Below are 19,309 nucleotides of genomic sequence, written 5' to 3'. Positions count from 1 at the left end.
CTCTCTCTCTCTCTCTCTCTCTCTCTCTCTCTCTCTCTCTCTCTCCCTCTCTCTGACACACACACACACACACACACACACACACACACACACACAAATAAACATAAAAAATGTTTTTAAATAAATAAATAATAAAGCCAAAGAAACAAACACAAAAAAATGGTAAGGGGCAATAAATGTCTAGGAAAAGAAAACAATTAAAAGGATATATATTACATCTTCCTGACTCAATAAAAATTTTTTTCAATATCAAGTCATCATTTTGAAGTGTAATTAAGTATAAAAATCACTACTACTTTGTGTCTCTAGCTTACTTTTGACTCTACACAAACACTTAGCTACGTAAGTTCAAGTATTTTTATATGAAATTAGCTACAATTAAAGGAGCCACATTCAAAGGTATTTCAGTAAATACACCATCCAACTCCCTTATCACTAATTACTGGCTTCTTAATTTAACCATTTCAACCTCTCCAACACAGAATGCAAAGTGTCTGGAAATATTAAAAGCAATCCTAAAAACAATTTCTTCCCAGAAATCATCAGTATACTGAAAAACCTGGACCGGGAAGTGATAAGGCCTTGAATCTCCAGTGAATGCTATGGATGGGATGCAAGGACGGATGGTGAATAATTGAAAGATTAAAAGCTCCAAATTATTTGCAGAATAAAGCAAAGAATAATTAGATAAACTGAAACTGATAAGGCCAACATTTTCAAACTCAAAATTCTGACTCAGGTAGAAATACAACCCTCCATCTCATAAAAATATGCTACCAAGTTATTTACTTCCACAAATAAGAAAAGCCAAAAGCAAAAGTCAGAATAATTACTAATCTACCACAGCCTAGCACCAGATTCTCCAGACTGCTGGAGGCTATTCTACATTACCTTAAGACCTCTCCTCAATACCCCACATATGTTATACATTTCAACTGTGAAAGGTATAGTACATTAAATGAACTACTACAGAACAAGAGAACTCAGGTACTACTTTATTAAAAACATCATTGACTAAATAATCTTATACTAAGAAATACCCACTAATATCCATATACTAAGACCAAGTGTCCACTGATTCGCTTAGCATTACGTTCTCTAGCTCTGTCCACCCTGTTGCATGGCAAGATGTTTTTTTTTAATGGCTGAGTAATATTTTGGGGGATGTGCGTGTGCACACACGTGCATGTGCGCATGCTATCTTCTTTACCCTATTCATTAGGGAAAGACAAATACCATATGATTTCATATGGAACTTAAGAAACTGAGCAAATGAACAAAGGGGGAAAACAAAAGAGAGAGACAAATCAAGAAACACACTCTTGGGGCACCTGGGTGACTCGGTTGGTTAAGAGTCCAATTTCAGTTCAGGTAATGATCTCAGGGCTAGTGGGTTCAAGTCCCACATGGGGCTCTGTGCTGAGAGCTCAGAGCCTGGAGGGTGCTTCAGATTCGGTCTCCCTCTCTCTCTCTGCCCTCCCTGTCTTGTGCTCTGTCTCTCAAAAATAAATAATAAACATTAAAAAAAAACCAGACGTATAAAGAAAGAACTGATGGTTACCAGGAGGGGTGTGGGGTGGGGGGGATGAGTTAAACAGGTGATGGGGATTAAGGAGTGCCCTCTTGTGATGAGCCCTGGATGATGTGTAGAATTGTTGAATCACTAAACTGTATACCTAAAAGGGATACAACACTGTGTGGTAACTTACTACAATTAAAATTAAAACTTAAAGGGGCGCCTGGGTGGCTCAGTTGGTTAAGCCTCCGACTTCGGCTCAGGTCAGATCTTACATTCGTGGGTTCGAGCCCCGTGTCAGGCTCTGTGCTGACAGCTAGCTCAGAGCCTGGAGCCTGCTTCCGGTTCTGTGTCTCCTTCTCTCTCTGCCCCTCCCCCTCTCATGCTCTGTCTCTCTCTGTATCAAAAATAAATAAAACATTAAAAAAAAATTTTTTAAGTAAAAAAAATTAAATTAAATTAAATTAAAACTTAAAAAGCCCCCCCAAATCCACAAATATAAAAAGAATGAATTCTTCAATGCCACAGAAATGATTTGTAAAAGAAAATTTACTGATAGAATTAATGTAAAAGTTGTGTTGCATACGAATGGGGCCTGCCAACACTGAGAGTCTAACAAATTTGAAGTGTAAGTTTCTTTTCCTATTTAAATAAACTTTAACTTATGGGGCACCAGGGTGGCTCAGTCAGTTAAACATCTGACTTCAGTTCATGTCATGATCTCCTGATTTGAGAGTTTGAGCCCCGTGTCTGGTTCTGTTCAGAGCTCAGAGCCTGGAGCCTGCTTTGAATTGTGTCCCCTCTCTCTCTCTACCCCTCCTCCATTCACATACACACACACACTCCCTCTTTCTCAAAAATAAACATACATTAAAATATATTATATAAACATTAAATATAAATTAACTTTACATGTGAAAATTATTATTAGGCAACGTACATGACCTATACTGAACTTCTGAATGGTCATGTTTTTGTTTTTATCTTGCTCAACACACTTTACTAGTGCGATTTTCTGATGGTCTGACTAAAATTAATCTGTACCACCATTACTACACCTTTGCTATAGCTTTGGGGCCATTGTAAACTATATACAAAATAAATGTCAAAATATGTTGAGATAATCATAACCAAATATAGCATTTGACTTCCAAACTGCATAACATAAAATGGCAAATATATCAAGAATGGTAAGATATATTCTTTGATTCACAATTTAGGGCACCTGGTAGGCTCACTCAGTCAGTAAAGCATGTAACTCCTGATCTCGGGGTTGTGAGTTCAAGCCCACACTGAACACAGAGCTTACTTATTTAAAAAATTAAAAAATAAAAAAAAGAGCATTTGCCACATTTGTGTTATCACCAGCAAGCCAAACAGTTCCAATCCACAAAATATATTATAATAAAATCTCTTTGTATGCCTAATGGTTAGCACATAGATGCTATATATACCACCAGGATTTTCTAGAATATAAAATACCAGATTTTCAGGTTTTTCTATATCTGGATTTGTCATATTGTTTCTAAGAGTTCAGATGCTTTTGGCCTCTAAATTATCTTATTTCAACTGCAGATATTTTACACATGGTACTAAAGGCACCCGTATTATTATTTTTAAACCAGCACATTTTAAAGAGAAGACAAATCAATCTGACTCATCTTCTATTAAGTACAAACATTTCACTTTGCCTTCTCTCTGGTTCATAGTGAAAAGAGTGATTTCAGACTTCAGATATTGTACAATACTTTAGCTTTGTACCTTATGCCTTTAAAAAACTTTTTTAGGGGCGCCTGGGTGGCTCAGTCGGTTGAGCGTCCGGCTTTGGCTCAGGTCATGATCTCACGGTTCCTGGGTTCAAGCCCCGCTTCAGGTTCTGTGCTGACAGCTAGCTCAGAGCCTGGAGCCTGCTTCGGATTCTGTAACCCCCTCTCTCTCTGATCCTCCCCTGCTCTCGCTATCTCTCTCCGTCTCTCAAAACTGAATAAAAAACGTAAAAAAATAAAATAAAATAAATTTTATTTTGAGAGAGACAGACTGACAGACAGACCGACTGACTGACCATGAGCAGGGAAGGGACAGAAAGAGAGGATACCAAGCAGGCTCTGCACTGTCAGCATACAGCGCGATGTGGAGCCTTAACCCATAAATGAAAGAGCATGACCTGGGCTGAAACCAAGTGTCAGACGCTTAACTGATTGAGCCAACCAGGCATCCCTTTACCTTACATCTTTTTATATGGACTCATTTCTTAGGGTGAATTAAAATTTTATCTTTAGTGCCTTAAATTTCAAAATGCTGTGAAGTGAAGTAACCAGAGAAATCAAGGATTTTGTAAAACTAGTAACTGTTAATTACTACCTTGGAGTCATCCAGAAAATGTTGTTTTGTCTATCAGCATTTCCCTGGAGGAACACATAAAATAGGAAGGAAACTGTGGGCCATGTCATACTGCCAATGCTCTAATGAATTATATCCAAAATGCCAGTCATGTACCCATTTACATCTGAATTATTCTGTTAGGTTATAAAAGTCTTTATTTGAGGGGCACGTGGGGGGCTCAGTCAGTTAAGCATCTGAATCTTGATTTTGGCTCAGGTCATGATCTCCTGGTTCGTGAGTTCAAGCCCCCCACTGAGCTCTGTACTGACAGTGGGATTCTCTCTCTGCCCCGCCCCGGCTAGTGCATGCACTCTCCGTCTCAAGAATAAATGAAGAAATTTTTTTAAAAAAGTCCTTATTTGAAATATATAGCAGAAAGCAGTTCACCCATTGTTCTACCTTAGTAGCATACTGAACGAAAAACCTGGGCCAAAAGGTCAGGGTAGAATGTTGAATAAAGAAGGTAAGAAAATAATACCAGAGTCAGTAACTTAGACTAAAAGCCAACTAAATATCTGTTAATAAGACTGCACAGTAAAAAGAAAATAATTCTCCTTTATTCAAATACTTAGGCACTGTAGGCACCAACACAAATGGTTTCCAGGTGAATTGAAGTCACTGCCTTAAACACATTTTTACTCTGCAAATAAGAGACAATTTAATTAAAAAATATTTTAACATTGTGAACAAGCAGCTCTTTATAAACCACACCTCAGGAATTAATTTGTGGCTAGAAATAGATGCCTTACACATGTAAGCACTCCCCAACAGGTATGTCAATTAAGAAAGGCTAAAGGTAAATTACATATAGTCTCTGGCCCATATTAGCTATAATCCACTCCAACAAATTTTTTCCCTAGAAAGCATGTGAAAATAATCCAAGAATAACTTCTATCTATTCAATTTAATTTTTCAGGTTTATCATTTCCCAACTAAGGTAATTCACAAAGTACCTGCAATACACTTCACCATTCAGTCATTAGTGAGAACCTCTGTCTTCCTAGAGATCTACAGTGATACTAGAATCTGTCTTCCCAATGCACATGAAATTTAGACCAGATTTAAACCATATATCTAGCTTACAGAATGGTTTGTATATCCAAAATGTCACGCTAAATGCCAAATGAAAAGCTGGAGTTAAGGACCTGACACAAAGAGGATCCTCTAACATCCAACATTTTGTTTCTCCTGCTGCTCAGATCTGCGGATCTGAAAAATGCTAAAGGAGTAAGCGAGCTAAGCAAGTGTAACAAGCTTGACCAAATGGGGCAATCACAGCCAAGGCAGGCCAACACATTAAAGCCATATGTTAAGAACAATTATAAGCAAAATATAAGCAAAAATAGACCCAATGGCCTCCAAAGTGTGACTCTAGATTGTAAAGAGCATTTGCCTGGAAACAAAAAAATTTTGCAAAGGAGTAACTCCTTTCCTCCGCCGCTGTGAGTATACAACTTATCCCTGTTTTCTTCCACACTCTAGCTCCCAAGGTCAGAACTATAAACTTGCTTCTTTATTCTTCTCACAAAAATAATCTTCTGATTTGGATTCCTTTATCAGAGGTTCCACAATAATCACAGATATCCCTCATTTAAAGCCAGCCTCAAAACTAACTACAAAGTCTGCAAAAGACCTAAGGTTCTGCAAAAAGTGTATTTCCAACAAGGTCAAAGAAAGGTTTGTTGCCCCAAGAGAGGGTATGGAGGTTGAGGCCAGACAATCTCTACCTCAGAGCAGTTTTGAAGGGGGCGTCAGGCATTTCCTGAAGAAAACTGTAACAAAGGTAATCACAAGTCAGAATGGAGCCTATCTGCAAAAAGAGAACATCTTCCCCCAAAAGACAATGTAAATAAATGCACACATAAGTGGACTGGCTGTATCTATAACGCCATGAGAAAGGGAGGCGGCTCTGCTCTGGATGATGTCTCCAGAGAATGTGGCTATGCTTCCAACCATCGCATGCACAAAGGAAGCCACCAACCATCTCCTCATAAAGACACAACATAGCACTAATGAAGACTCAAATCATATTTAATCTTCACCATTTACTTCAAAAAGCTTTTACAGACATACCGAGGGGATCCTAGACACAACAATTTTTCACAGCCTCAGAAGTCCTAATTTACCTTTAGCAGAGCCTCCAAAAAAAAGGATTTTCCTACCTTTTCTCTGATCCCACAATGATCTCCTTCCAACAATAACTTATATTGAAGGTCAGACAGAATTGAAATAGCCCTCATATCCCTCCACCTGTGACAGGATTTTGAACTGGGAGCCAAAGGCTTCTTCAGTACTATGAATGGGAAATAAGCCAACCCCAAGCCTGCTTCAGGCATGCGTGCGCGCGCACACGCGCGCACACACACACACACACACACACACACACACACAGAAACAAAAGTAGTTGAAGAGTTAAGTGTGAGGGGTGGGGTAGAAAATTAAAACGGAAAGGAAAGCTAGGAACAGAAAATGAAATGTAGTGCTAAGAAAGAATAGAATGACTTTATTAATGGGACTTAATCACATTATTAAGACTCAATGGTGACAAATGCCTATTATCTTATTTTGGGAAAGCAGCCTGAATAAAGAGAAACTACACTTTCCCAATCATAGCTAATCAAAATTAATAGTAAGAACACCAGAACTACAAGCACAGTTATGGGTCAACATTTACTTGACATACAGAAGAATGAGGCAAGTTATCAGAACATTAACCATAACAATTGACAATCAAAAGTACCACTTAAAAAAAAATGGGCACATACCTCTTGAGCACAAAAATTCCACTACCTATTTTATCATAAGGAAAAACCATGTACGTACATATAAACAAAGATGTTGTCTTAGCTCTGTTAGTTTAAGACTGGGAAAATCCTAGATGCCTAACAACAGGGGAATGATTTATAAAGAACAGCACAGCCATATCTGATTGTAATGACAGTATTACAGATCTGCATATAATATGAAAAATGTTTGTGTATTACTTTTACTTATTTTTAAACTGAAGCATACTTGACACACAATGTTACATTAGTTTCAGGTGTACAACACAATGAATTAACAACTCTACAGTTATGCTAGGCTCACAAGTATAGCTATCACCTGTCACCATACAATGCTATTACAATACCACAATTACACTATATGTTACTTTTAAAGGACATAAAATGGGCTCCTGGGTGGCTCAGTCAGTTGAGCATCATCCAGCTCTTGGTTTCATGATCCCACAGTTCATGAGTTTGAACCCCGTGTCAGGCTCTGGGCTGACGGTGCAGGGCCTGCTTCGGATTCTCTCTCTCTCCCGGTCTCTCTGCCCCTCCCTTGCTATGTGAGTGCACACTCTCTCTCTTTCAAAATAAATAAAAATTTTAAAAGGACATAAGCCATTATATCATATAATAATGATACCATATATTGAAAAATTATGTGTCTGCCTATATAGACCTATATAGCCTCAAAAGAACTAATCATAATCATTTTATTTTCTTCTTTTTGATTATCTCAATTTTCTAAAGTTTTTACAATAAACTTCTTTTGCAAAAAAAGGCACTATTTTAAATTTTGATATTTACTTAAGTTTACTTTTTGATAAAGAATTAACCTAGAAACCAAAGTGCCAATTGTCTGGATTTTACTAGATGAATGGAAAGAGAAGAACTCTATCATGATCTATGTAATCCAAGTCTTCAGTTCTTTGTATCTCTCATCTCTATATCTAGCATTTCCAAGTCTATTCAACCTGACAATTTCAAGAAAATCCAGATTTTACATCCTAAGTCCATTACATCACATTCTTGTACTCAAGGGAGGCGCAGATGGATCTTTCACACTGGATTGGACAGCAGGAACTGATGGCCTGGTTCCAAAATGCTAAGCCACCATCTGCAGCCTTCTGTTAATCCTCTCCATCTCATCTGTCCCATTCCCAATTCTTTTTATATACCCATTGCACAAGTAATCAAGATTTGCCCTCCAGGTGGCTCTTCCCAGAGGAAGGTATAAATATAATATTAAAATAATTCTCAAAGCAATACCTTCACATTATTCTCTTAAATCCAAAAATATTACTCTGTGCCTAGTGCTAAAAAGCTATAGAAGGTATTAAAAGAGCATAATACAAAGAACCTAAGAGTCCACCTGATAAAACAGAACCCATAAGTACAAAAAATGAGAAAATGTTTTAAGTCTTTGCCTACTATAATTGCTATGTTTGCCTATCTTGGTTCCAAACCCAACTCAACCACTATTTTATTGTATGACCTTGGCCAATATCCTCATCTGTAAAACTATGAGTTGAAGCTAAATTATCTCTAACATTCTTTCCAGCTCTTAACCTTCGGTACCTTAAGAAATAATAATCAGGAAAAGGAAAGATAAATGGTCTTGCAACAAATCCTTCCAGAACGTTACAAATTACCTATAAGCAGAAAAGGAAGATTAAAAACCAAGTGAACCTGGCAAGGGGGAAAAAAAAAATCTCCAGTCAATAAGAAATCTGTTCTCATTATATAAGCAAGGTGATCAGAAAGTAAACAAAAGTATACTCTTCTCCCTTCCATTAGAGAAATCCTGAAGACCACGGTCAGTTAAAGGAAACAATACCTTAGAAAAAAAAATATTAGAATATTTAGTGAATATCTACTACTAAATGTAAAGAAGCTCTTTACTAGGCATAGTTAAGAACACAAATACACATAAAACACAGTCCCTCCTTTTAAGGGAGTCTATTTCATTAATTAATTTGATAAATATTTACTGAGCACCTACTATATACACAGACAATTCCAGGTACTCGGGACTTAAGAGTAAAAAGAATAGAGAAGATCCTTGTCCAAATGAACTCACACTCTTGGGAGGAAAATAGTCAATAAACAAAAAACAGAACTACAGAAAAACTAAACTGAAAAGAGCACTAAGAGAGTGACAGGGTTAGGAGGAGATGCACTGATACTACTTTAAACTGGGTGATCACAAACAACAGAATGTGAACAATCAGTAAAGCTTGGTGATGGGAATTCACTGTATTATTCTCTCTACAATATTTACTTTAAATTTCTAAAGCCATAGATAGGTAGGATAATCATGGAAGATTTCATGGAAACGACATCTGAGGTCAGATTTAAAAACTAGAAACAGGCCATGTTCCCTCATGACTACCAGACAGAGGAAACAGCTGGAGCAAAGAGCCTAAGAAGCTCAGAGGAGAGAGAGGAAAAAAAAAAAAAGCTGATGTGACTAGAGCATGCACTAGGCAAGGCTATGAAAGCAGAAAGACTTTGTGGGGACCCCACTGAGCAATAGTAAGGAACTTAGAATTTATTCTAAATGCATGAAGCTATTGGAGGGTTTTAAGCAGGAATGAGAATTCAGAATATACTTAATTTTGGTTTTCCAAATTAGAAAATAAGATAATTAGGTACTAAATCAGGCAATCCAAAATATATTTGTGTTTAATAACTGGATGACTTTAAATTTGAAGCATCTTTACCTCCCTAATCACTTTATGCTGAAACTGAAATTAGTTTCTAATTCCAAGCACATCAATCTAGAGACACTTAATTCAGTACCTGGAAAAGGTGGTTCAGAAGCACCTTGGGTGAGAAAGAAGTTAGCGTAGGATTGAAAATTTGGCACAGATGTCCAACAAAAATTCTGATCAAACAAAGTGTGGGCTAGAATTTCAGGCTTTAAAGATTTCATTTAAAGAAAAATGACACTCTGGCTACTGTGACAGCTGTCACATAAATAGTGTAGAAACTGAGGCTTAGGACAGATGAATGACTTGCCCAAATCACACAGATAAGAGGAAAAACTAGGGAGTTGGAATGTGAAGTTCACATCTTGATTTCTTGTCCAATGTTCTTTCCAAAGCATCATAAAAAAGCAAACAGAAAAGTAACTTAGAACCTATAAAGACAGAAAATAAACTACCAGGTTCCCCTTTGGGGTGATGAAAATGTCTTGGAACTAGACAGAGATGATAGATGCACAACATTTTAAATCTGCTAAATGCCATTTAATTGTACACTTTAAAATAGTTAATTGATGGGGCACCGGGTGGCTCAGTCAGGTAAGCATCTGACTTCGGCTCAGGTCATGGTCTTGCGGTTCGTGGGTTTGAGCCCTGCATCAGGCTATGTGATGACAGGTTGGAGCCTGGAGCCTGCTTCAGATTCTGTGTCTCCCCCTCTCTCTGTGCCCCTCCCCGACTTGTGCTCTGTCTCTCTCCCTCTCAAAAATAAATAAAAATATTAAAAAAAAATTTTAACAGTTAATGGTTAACTTTTATGTTAATTTTACTTTGCAATATAATGATTTATAAGCAATATGTATTTGGTTATTAAGATAACCAAAATATATTTCTCAGATATATTTTTTCTTCATTCACATTCCTGAAAAAAATTCAGAGCGATTAAGGAGGCATGGATATCTTATTAGTAACGAAGGTGACTTCTGGACCCCACCAAAGAGCAGGAACTTCTTGCCAGGAGGCCCAACCATATAATTAGGGGATTGGAACTTTCACCTTCACCCACCCCCAAGTCCAGGGAGGCAGAGGGGCTCAGACAGACTCAAACAATGGCCAACTTAGTCAATCATCACCATGCAATGAAGCTTCCATTTAAAACCCAAAAGGACTGGGTTCAGAGAGCTCCCAGGCTGATAAACACCTGGAGATGTGGGGAGCATAGCGGGATTGGAGAAGGTGTGGGAGCGCCATCCCTTTTTTTATACCTTGCCCTACATACCTCTTTAATGAGACACTGATCTGTATTCTTTATCATATCCTTTAATAAATTAGTAAGTGTGTTTTCCTGAGTTCTATGAGTTGCTCTAACAAATAAAAAGAGTCTAAGTAGATCGTGGGAATTTCTAATTTATAGCCAGTTGGTTAGAAGTACAGATAAGAAGTTGGACGTGCAACTGGCATCTGAAGTCCAAGGCAGAAGTCTTTGGAAATTCCAACCTGTGGCCAGTGGGTAAGAAGCACAAGTAACAGCCTGGGGCTCACAACTGGCATCTGAAGTACAAGATGGGGAGCAGTATTCTAGGCCTGAGTTCATAACCTGTGGATCCAATGCTATCTCCAGATAGACAGTGTCAAAATTGGGTTGAATTCTCCAGATAATCCCTCCCCAACATTGGATTGGGTCTGGGAACTCAAAGAGTTTGTGTCAGGAAAGGACACCTCAATTTAAAAAATGAACTCGAGGGGTGCCTGGGTGGCTCAGTCGGTTATAAGCCTCTGGCTTCGGCTCAGGGCAGATCTCACGTTCGTGGGTTCGAGCCCCACGTTGGGCTCTGTGCTGACAGCTAGCTCAGAGCCTGGAGCCTGCTTCCAGTTCTGTGTCTCCTTCTCTCTCTGCCCTCCTCCCTCTCATGCTCTGTCTCTCTCTGTATCAAACATAAATAAAACATTAAAAAAAAAAAAAAGAAAAATCTATTTATAAATTTAAAAAATGAACTTGAAAAGAACAAAAGTGACTTTTTAACAAAAAGAGGTAATTACCAATAGTTGATGACAAAGACTGTGTAAGTCATTAAAGCAGAGTTCTAGAGATCCATGTTCTATCAAAACTCAAAATAAGATAGATTAAACCAAGTTTCTTAGGCTTGACAGTATTGACATTTTGAGCCAGAGGAGTGTTTTCTTCTGGGGAGCTATCCTATGCATTGTAGGATATTTGGCAACATCTCTGGCCTCGCTGGATACTACTACCTCACTAGTGACCTCTCTGCCCCAGCTGTGACAACCAAAAAGGTCTCCAGACACTGCCTTAATCCTCTGAAGGGTAAAGGACAACCTGCTGAGAACCACTGTTAGACAAATACCTAACTTTTCTGTATCTTAATTTCCCCAACCACTGGTTTGTCCATCTGTAAAATGAGAGGTTGAAATAAGGTCATCTTATTCAAGTTCTCCTCCAATTCTGAAATTCTAGTCCATATTTTGTTCATCATCTATGATTTAAAATCCAGTGCATGGGGTGCCTGGGTGGCTCAGTTGGTTAAGCGTCCAACTTCAGCTCAGGTCATGATCTCAGGTTCAGGAGTTCAAGCCCTGTGCTGAGCTCTGTGCTGGTCTGAAGCCTGCTTCAGATCCTGTTATCTCCCTCTCTCCCTGCCCCTCCCCCCTGCTCATGCTCTCTGTCCTTCTCTCTCAAAAATACATACACATTTAAAATCCAGTGAAGCCTTCTTTTTCACCAACCTTATCCTATGTCTTACCAGACTATCTGTTGCAAGGATATGAGGAAACAACCAAGGAAATGGCTTTACACTGAAATTTCCTCAAACACAGTAAACCTGGCACTGAAGAGGGGTTATCTCAAATTTCTATCCAAAAGAAGTGTTGGTATAAAAGCTTTTCCATTAAGACCCAAGAAAGCTGTTTTGTTTTAATGTTTATTTATTTTGAGAGAAAACGAGAGTGCTCAAGCAGTGGAGGGGCAGAGACAGAGAATCCCAAGCAACCTCTGAGCTGCCAGCGTAGAGCCTGATAGGGAGATCATGAACTGTGAGGTGATGACCAGAGGAGAAACCAAGAGTCAGATACTTAACCAACTGACCCACGCAAGTGCCCTCCCCACCCCACTCCTGCCCCGCCAAAAACACTGTTAATTAAGAAGTACTCAAGTTGTCAGAGGACTATAGTTTCTGGACCTGTATTTTTGTTCATTTGAACTTAATATGCCTCTTAAATAAGTTACTTCTCTTGAACCTGACTGTAACATATGCATCTTACCAGAGTTTTCAAGGATTTTAGGCTTCTCGATTTTCATAGAATACCCCAAGCATACAGGGCAATAAAGGGTTAATTTAATTGTTTCTGTGTATCCTCAAAGAATTATAAGCAACTTCATTTAATTATTAAATAGCCAACTGGGTAATCACTGTGGCTGATTAGTGCACTAATGAAATAATATCCTCCAGTTCAAAACTGTCATTCCAATCAGGAAACTGCTCTGCAGCTAGAAGAGCTGACAGGATTTCCAAGCACTCATGCTACAGATTTGGAAATAAAGGAAATGAATCCATTTCATATTTCACTCCTTTTCTAGTAAAAGATTTTAAAAGTTCCTGTATTGACATTATAAAACATTCTAATCAACAACAGCAGAATCCATATTCTCTTCCCAAGTGCACACAGAACACTTAGTAAGAAAAACCACATTCCAGGCCATAACATAAGTTTCAATAAATTTAAAGGGATGTCAGTCATATAAAGTTATCTTGTCTGACCAAAATAGAATGAAATCAGAAATCAATAAGAAGCTCTCTGAAAAAAAGTCAAATATCTGAAACTAAATTAACATACTTCTAAATAATCCATGGATTCAGGAAGAAATCAAAGGGAAAATAGTGAAACCCAGAAGACTTTGCCCTAAAATGAGGAGCAAGACAAGTATGTCCGATCTGGCCACTTCTATTACACATTTTATGGGAGGCTCTAGACAGTGCAATAAGACAAGAAAAAAAAGAGGTGTTCAGATTAGAAAAAAGCAAAAGTATCTTATTCACAGGTCATATGTAAAAATTCAGTGGAACATACAAAAAGGCTTTTAAAAGAGCTGAGTAGAGAAAGGTTACAGGATATAAAACCAATATACAAGGGGCACCTGGGTGGCTCAGTCAGTTGAGCGTCCAACTTTGTCTCAGGTCATCATCTCACACTGAGTTCGGGCCCCACGTCGGCCTCTGTGCTGACAGCTCAGAGCCCAGAGCCTGCTTCGGATTCTGTGACTCCCTCTCTGTCCCTTCCCTGCTCACACTGTCTCTCTCGCTTTCTAAAATAATAAACAAACACTAAAAAAATTTTTTTTAATTTCCTTCCATAAAAATAAAAGTAATTACTGCCCAAGAAGCATATAAAGTACAGAAAATTTCCCATTTTATAAAGTAAAACTGAATGATCAAGAGGTGACCCTTAGGGCACATGGCTGGCTCAGTCAGTAGAGCATACAATTTTTAATCTCAGGGTTGTGAGTTCAAGTCCCACAATGGGTATAGAAATTACTTTAAGAAAAATCTTAAAAAAAAAAAAAAAAAGACATCATGTGCTTGGGTGGCTCAGTAGGTTAAGCGGCTGACTTTAGCTCAGTTCTCAAGTTCATGAGTCTGGCCCTGTGTCAGGCTCTGTGCTGACAGCTCAGAGTCTGGAGCCTGCTTCAGATTCTTTATCTCCTTCCCTCTCTCTCGCTCTCAAAATAAAACATTTAAAAAAGAACATAAATCCAATATACAAAACTCAACAGTATTTGTATATACTAGCAAAGAACAAATGGAGTCTTTAAAATATTCAGTTTTTATGTACGAAATTAAAGAAAAAACAAACACATGGAAAGATACATTTTCATTGGCCAGAAAACTAAATACTGTTATTGCATCCACTTTCCACAAATTGACAGATACAATCAACACAATCTCAATAAAAACTGAGGCAGATTTTTTAATAGAAACTGATAAACTAATTCTAAATGATTTTTTTAAATGTTTTATTTATTTTTGATACAGAGAGAGACAGAGCATGAGAGGGGGAGGGTCAGAGAGAGAAGGAGACACAGAACCAGAAGCAGGCTCCAGGCTCTGAACTAGCTGTCAGCACAGAGCCTGACGCGGGGCTCGAACCCACGAACGTGAGATCTGACCTGGGCGGAAGTCGGAGGCTTACCGACTGAGCCACCCAGGGGCCCTGAAACTGATAAACTAATTCTAAAATCCATACATAAATGAATATGTTAAAAAAGGACAAAAGTAGCTATAATAACTAAAAATGAATAGCAGAGTGAAAATTACTAACATTACTTAATATTAAGACTTATTACAAAGCTACAGTAATTAAGACAATGTGGTATTAGCCCACAAACAAACTGAGTAACAGAATACACAGTCCAGAAAAAAGCCCATTGGCAACTGATTTTCAACAAAAGTAGAAAGACAATTCAGTAAATAAAGGATGGCCTTTTCAACAAAATAGTGCTAGAACACATGCAACAAAACAAAACAAAAACAAAAATAAAAAGACCACCCCCCAGGGGCACCTGGGTGGCTCAGTAGGTTAAGTGTCTGACTTCAGCTCAGGTCATAATCTCACAGTTTGTGGGTTCAAGCCCTGCATTAGGCTCTGTACTGACAGCTCAGAGCCTGGAGCCTGCTTCAGGTTCTGTGTCTCCCTCTCTCTCTCAGCCCCTCCCCTGCTCTCACTATCTCTCTCAGAATATAAATAAAACATTTTTTTAAATTAATGTATTAAAAAAAACTCCCCCCAAATAAAAACTTTGATCAATAGCTCACACCAATATGCAAAAATCAACTCAAGCCTCTGGTTGGACTCTGCCATGATAGCACAGAGCCTGCTTGTGATTCTCTCTCCCTCTCTGCCCCCGCCATAAAAAAAGGTTCATAGACCAAGTATAAAATCTAGAACAATAAAACTTCTAAAAGGAAACTCAAGAGAAAACCTCTGTGATGCTGAATAAGGACAATTTCTTAGATATGATAATAAAAATTCAACTATAAAGAATAAATGGATAAATCAGAATTCACCAATATTTTAAATTCTGAAAAGAAAACCTACAGATTGAGGGAAAATGTGTATAAAAATCTTACTTCTGAAAAAAATACTTCTGATAAAAGACTTCTACCCAGGATATATAAAAAACATACTATTGACAACCCAATTAAGTAATTTTTTAAATGTCTTATTTATTTTGAGAGAGAGGGGGAGAGTGCAGGCATGCATGCAAGCAGGGGAAGAAGGGGGCAGAGAGAAACAGGAGAGGGGGAGAGACAGAGAGGCAGAGAAAATCTTAACCAGGCTCTGCACTGTCAGCACAGAGCCCAACACAGAGCTCAATCTCGCAAACTATGAAATCATGACCTGAACCAAAATCAAGAGTAGATGCTTAACCAATAGAGCCACCTGGGCATTTCCCTCCCCAATTTTTTAAATGGGAAAGAGATCCTAGAAAGTTCACAAAGATATGTGAATAGTTATTAAATACATAAAAAGTTGCTGGACATTATTAGCAGTAGAGAGATACCAATCAAAGCAACAATGATAAACAACTTCATACCTACTAGATGTATATAATCAAAACAGCAGACAATAACAAGTATTCATGAGAATGTGGAGAAACTCAAACTCTTACACACTGCTGTTATGAATATAAACTGGTGCAGTCACTTTGGTAAACAAGTTTGGCAGTTTATTAAAAAGTTAAATATAATTCCAATCCTACTCCAGAGAAAAGAAAATACACACCACACAAACACCTATTAGCATATACATACAGCTATTATTCATAAAAGCCAAAATATAGAAACCAACTAAATGTCCACCATCTGATGAATGGATAAACAAAAAGGAATACATCCATACAATGGAATAATGTTCAGCCAGAAAGTAAGTATTCAAACCAGAAAAAATGAAGACCTGTCTACAGCGCAGTCAACCTACAAAAACTCTCAATGGTCAAACCAAGAACAATATGAGCAAGAAAAAAAAAGTATTAGATTAAAATACACAATTAAATGAATGCCCAGGAGTCTATACAGATAACAAACTAAGCAGACATAATAACTAAATATAATGTGGTGTGCAGGATTTAAACCTGAAACCAAGAGACACTAAGGGAAAACCACCTGTGTCCAAGTAAAGTTTGTAGTTAATAATATGGTAGCAAAGTTAGTATCTTAGTTTTGACGAATGTACCATAGCTGGTACAGGTTAGGAAGCTAGGTAAAGGGTATACAGAAGGGGCCAGCAAGCTATAGCCCAGAGGCCAAATCCAATCTGCCAACTGATTTTATAAATAAAGTTTTACTGGAACACAGACACGCTCGTTCACTCACTCACTGTCTCTGGCTGGTTTTGTCCTATGGTGGCAGAGTTGAGTACTTCCAAGAATGATCACTGGGTCCACAAAGCCTGAAGTATTTACTATCTCATTTTTTACAGGAAAGTTTGCTGACCCCTAATACACATGAACTCTCTGTATTGTCACTGTAACTTCTTTGTAAGTCTAAAATGATTCTAAAATTAAAAGCTGCTTTCTGTTTATTAAATAGGCTTCATGTCCAATGTAGAGCCCAACACTGGGCTTGAACCCATGACCCTGAGATCAAGACTAAAGCTGAGATCAAGAGTCAGACTCTTAGCTGACTGAGCCACCCAGGGACCCTTCAAAAGGTTTTATTTATTTATTTTTTTAGTTAAAAGTTCGCCTGGGAAGGGGGTGGGGAAAGAGTTAGGCAGAGGGAGGAAGGCAAATCATGAGAGATTCTTGAATACTGAAAACAAACTGAGGGCTGAAGGGGAATGATGGACATGGAGGAGGGCACTTATGGGGAAGAGCAGTGGGTGTTATATGGAAACCAACTTGACAATAAACTATAAAAAAAAAGTTCGTCTACCATATTATCTAGCCACTCTACTTCCAGGTATTTACTCAAGAAAAATGAAAACACTTGTTCAAAGAATGGCATGCAAATGTTTGCCAATAGGTAAACTAGATAAATAATGGTGTATCCACAAAGTGGAACAATACTCTGCAATAAAAAGAAATGAGATATTAAAACATTCTGGAACATGGATGAATCTCAAAATAATTATGTTGAGTAGATTAAGAGCAACCACCCCAAAAAAATATATACTGTATGATTCCTCTTATATCAAACTCTGGGAAATACAAACTAATACACAGTGACAGAAACAGATCTAGTGTTACCTAGGAAAAGAGAAGTAGGGAGGGACAGTAAGTAATAATTACAAAGGAGCTCAAGGAAACTCTTGGGGATCATGGATATGTTCACTATTTTTACTATGATAATGTACAAGCATCTACCCATGTCAAAACTTATATTATACATATATACAATTTATTGTATGTCAATTATATGTTAATTAACTTTTTTTTTTTTTTTTAAAGAAACTACACTGATAAAATATTTTTCTAGTCTTCTGGTCTCAGTGGTATGGAGAAACAGACTAATCCATCAACAAAATATCCTCAGTTGCCAATTTCTGTAATCCACTTCTTCCTCTAGAATATTTATTGTTGGAGGAGGGTTTTAAATCACAGCCACACTTGTTCTAGAAGGAGTCTAAAGGCAATCATGTGAATACAAGACTCTCTTGAGGTCCTGACAACAAACGCTACAGAGGCAAATGAGATCACACTTACCCAGATAAGCATGTTACTTACAGAACAAACTTCCTTCCCCTATCATCCACCTTTAGAACAACCTCTCTGCTATCTCTGGCCTTCCCAGACTTGCTGTCTTTCTTTCTGCTCCTAAACCTGGGAGGAAAAAAAATGGCAGCCAGCATAGGAGTTAGAACACAGCTTTTTACTGTAGAGGATAAAAAGACAGAAGAGTTTGGAGATGGTACAGGCATACTTCTGAACACTGTAGGTTCAATCCTAGCCATCAAAATAAAGCATGTATTGCAATAAAGTGAGTCAAATAAAATTTTTTTCTCAGTGCATTAAAAAAGTTGTGTTTATACTACCTAATGTATTAGTATGCAATAGCATTGTCTTATAAAACAATGTACATGCCATAATTTAATTTACAAATATTTATTACTAAAAGATGCTAAACTAACCATCATCTGAGATTTCAGTGAGTTGTCATCTTTTTGCTTGTAAGGAGTCTTGCCTCCACATTGATCAGGCTGCTAATTAATCAGGGTGGTGGCTGCTGAAGGCTGGGGTAAGCTGTGGCAATTTCTTAAAATAAGACAATGAAGTCTGCCACATCAACTGACTCTTCCTTTCATAGACTTCTTTCCCTATTGTCTGAGATGCCATTTGATAGCATTTCACCCACAGAACTTCCTTCCAAATTACACTCCACTGCTGCTTTAACAACTAAGTTTATTTAATAGTCTAAATCCTTTGGTGAAAATCATTTCACCAATCTTCACAGCATCTTCACCAGGATTAGATTCCATCTCAAAAAATCACTTTTTTGAGAAGCAGCTCCTCATCCATTCTGGTTTTATCACGAGACTGCAGCAATTCAGTCACGTCTTCAGGCTCCACTTCTAATTATGGTTCTCTTGCTGTTTTCATCACACACGCAGTTACTTCCTCCACTGAAAGTAATCCATGAGCACTGGAATCAACTTCTTTCCAAACTCCTGCTCATGTTGATACTCTGACCTCTTCTTGTGAATCAAAGATGTCTTAATGGCATCTAGAATGATGAATCCTTTCCAGAAGGTCTTCAACTTACTTTGCGCAGATGCATTAAGAGGAATCACTATCTACGGCAGCTATACAGCCTTATAAAATGTATTTCTTAAAATAAGAAGACTTAAAAATTGAATTACTCCTTGATCCACAAGCTGCGGAATGGATACTGTTAGCAAACAGGAAAACAACACTATCAGAGCTAGTAGGT

The 19,309-nt window shown here is 37.9% G+C and overlaps 1 protein-coding gene across 1 annotated transcript in view; it reads right to left on the bottom strand.

The window, feature by feature from the left end:
- The window catches only part of LOC115304136 (cat eye syndrome critical region protein 2), a 151,608-nt gene extending 133,451 nt beyond the window's left edge, over positions 1 to 18,157 (bottom strand). The window contains exon 1 of the mRNA XM_029954178.1: positions 18,085 to 18,157. Within this exon, the coding sequence (XP_029810038.1) occupies positions 18,085 to 18,096 (12 nt within the window). The 5' untranslated portion in view covers positions 18,097 to 18,157. The remainder of the gene's footprint in view (positions 1 to 18,084) is intronic.
- Between the last annotated feature and the right edge of the window lie 1,152 nt (positions 18,158 to 19,309).

This window comes from Suricata suricatta, chromosome 10, assembly GCF_006229205.1.
Source record: "Suricata suricatta isolate VVHF042 chromosome 10, meerkat_22Aug2017_6uvM2_HiC, whole genome shotgun sequence".
Classification (NCBI taxonomy): domain Eukaryota; kingdom Metazoa; phylum Chordata; class Mammalia; order Carnivora; family Herpestidae; genus Suricata; species Suricata suricatta.
This window is presented reverse-complemented; position numbering and strand designations above follow the sequence as displayed.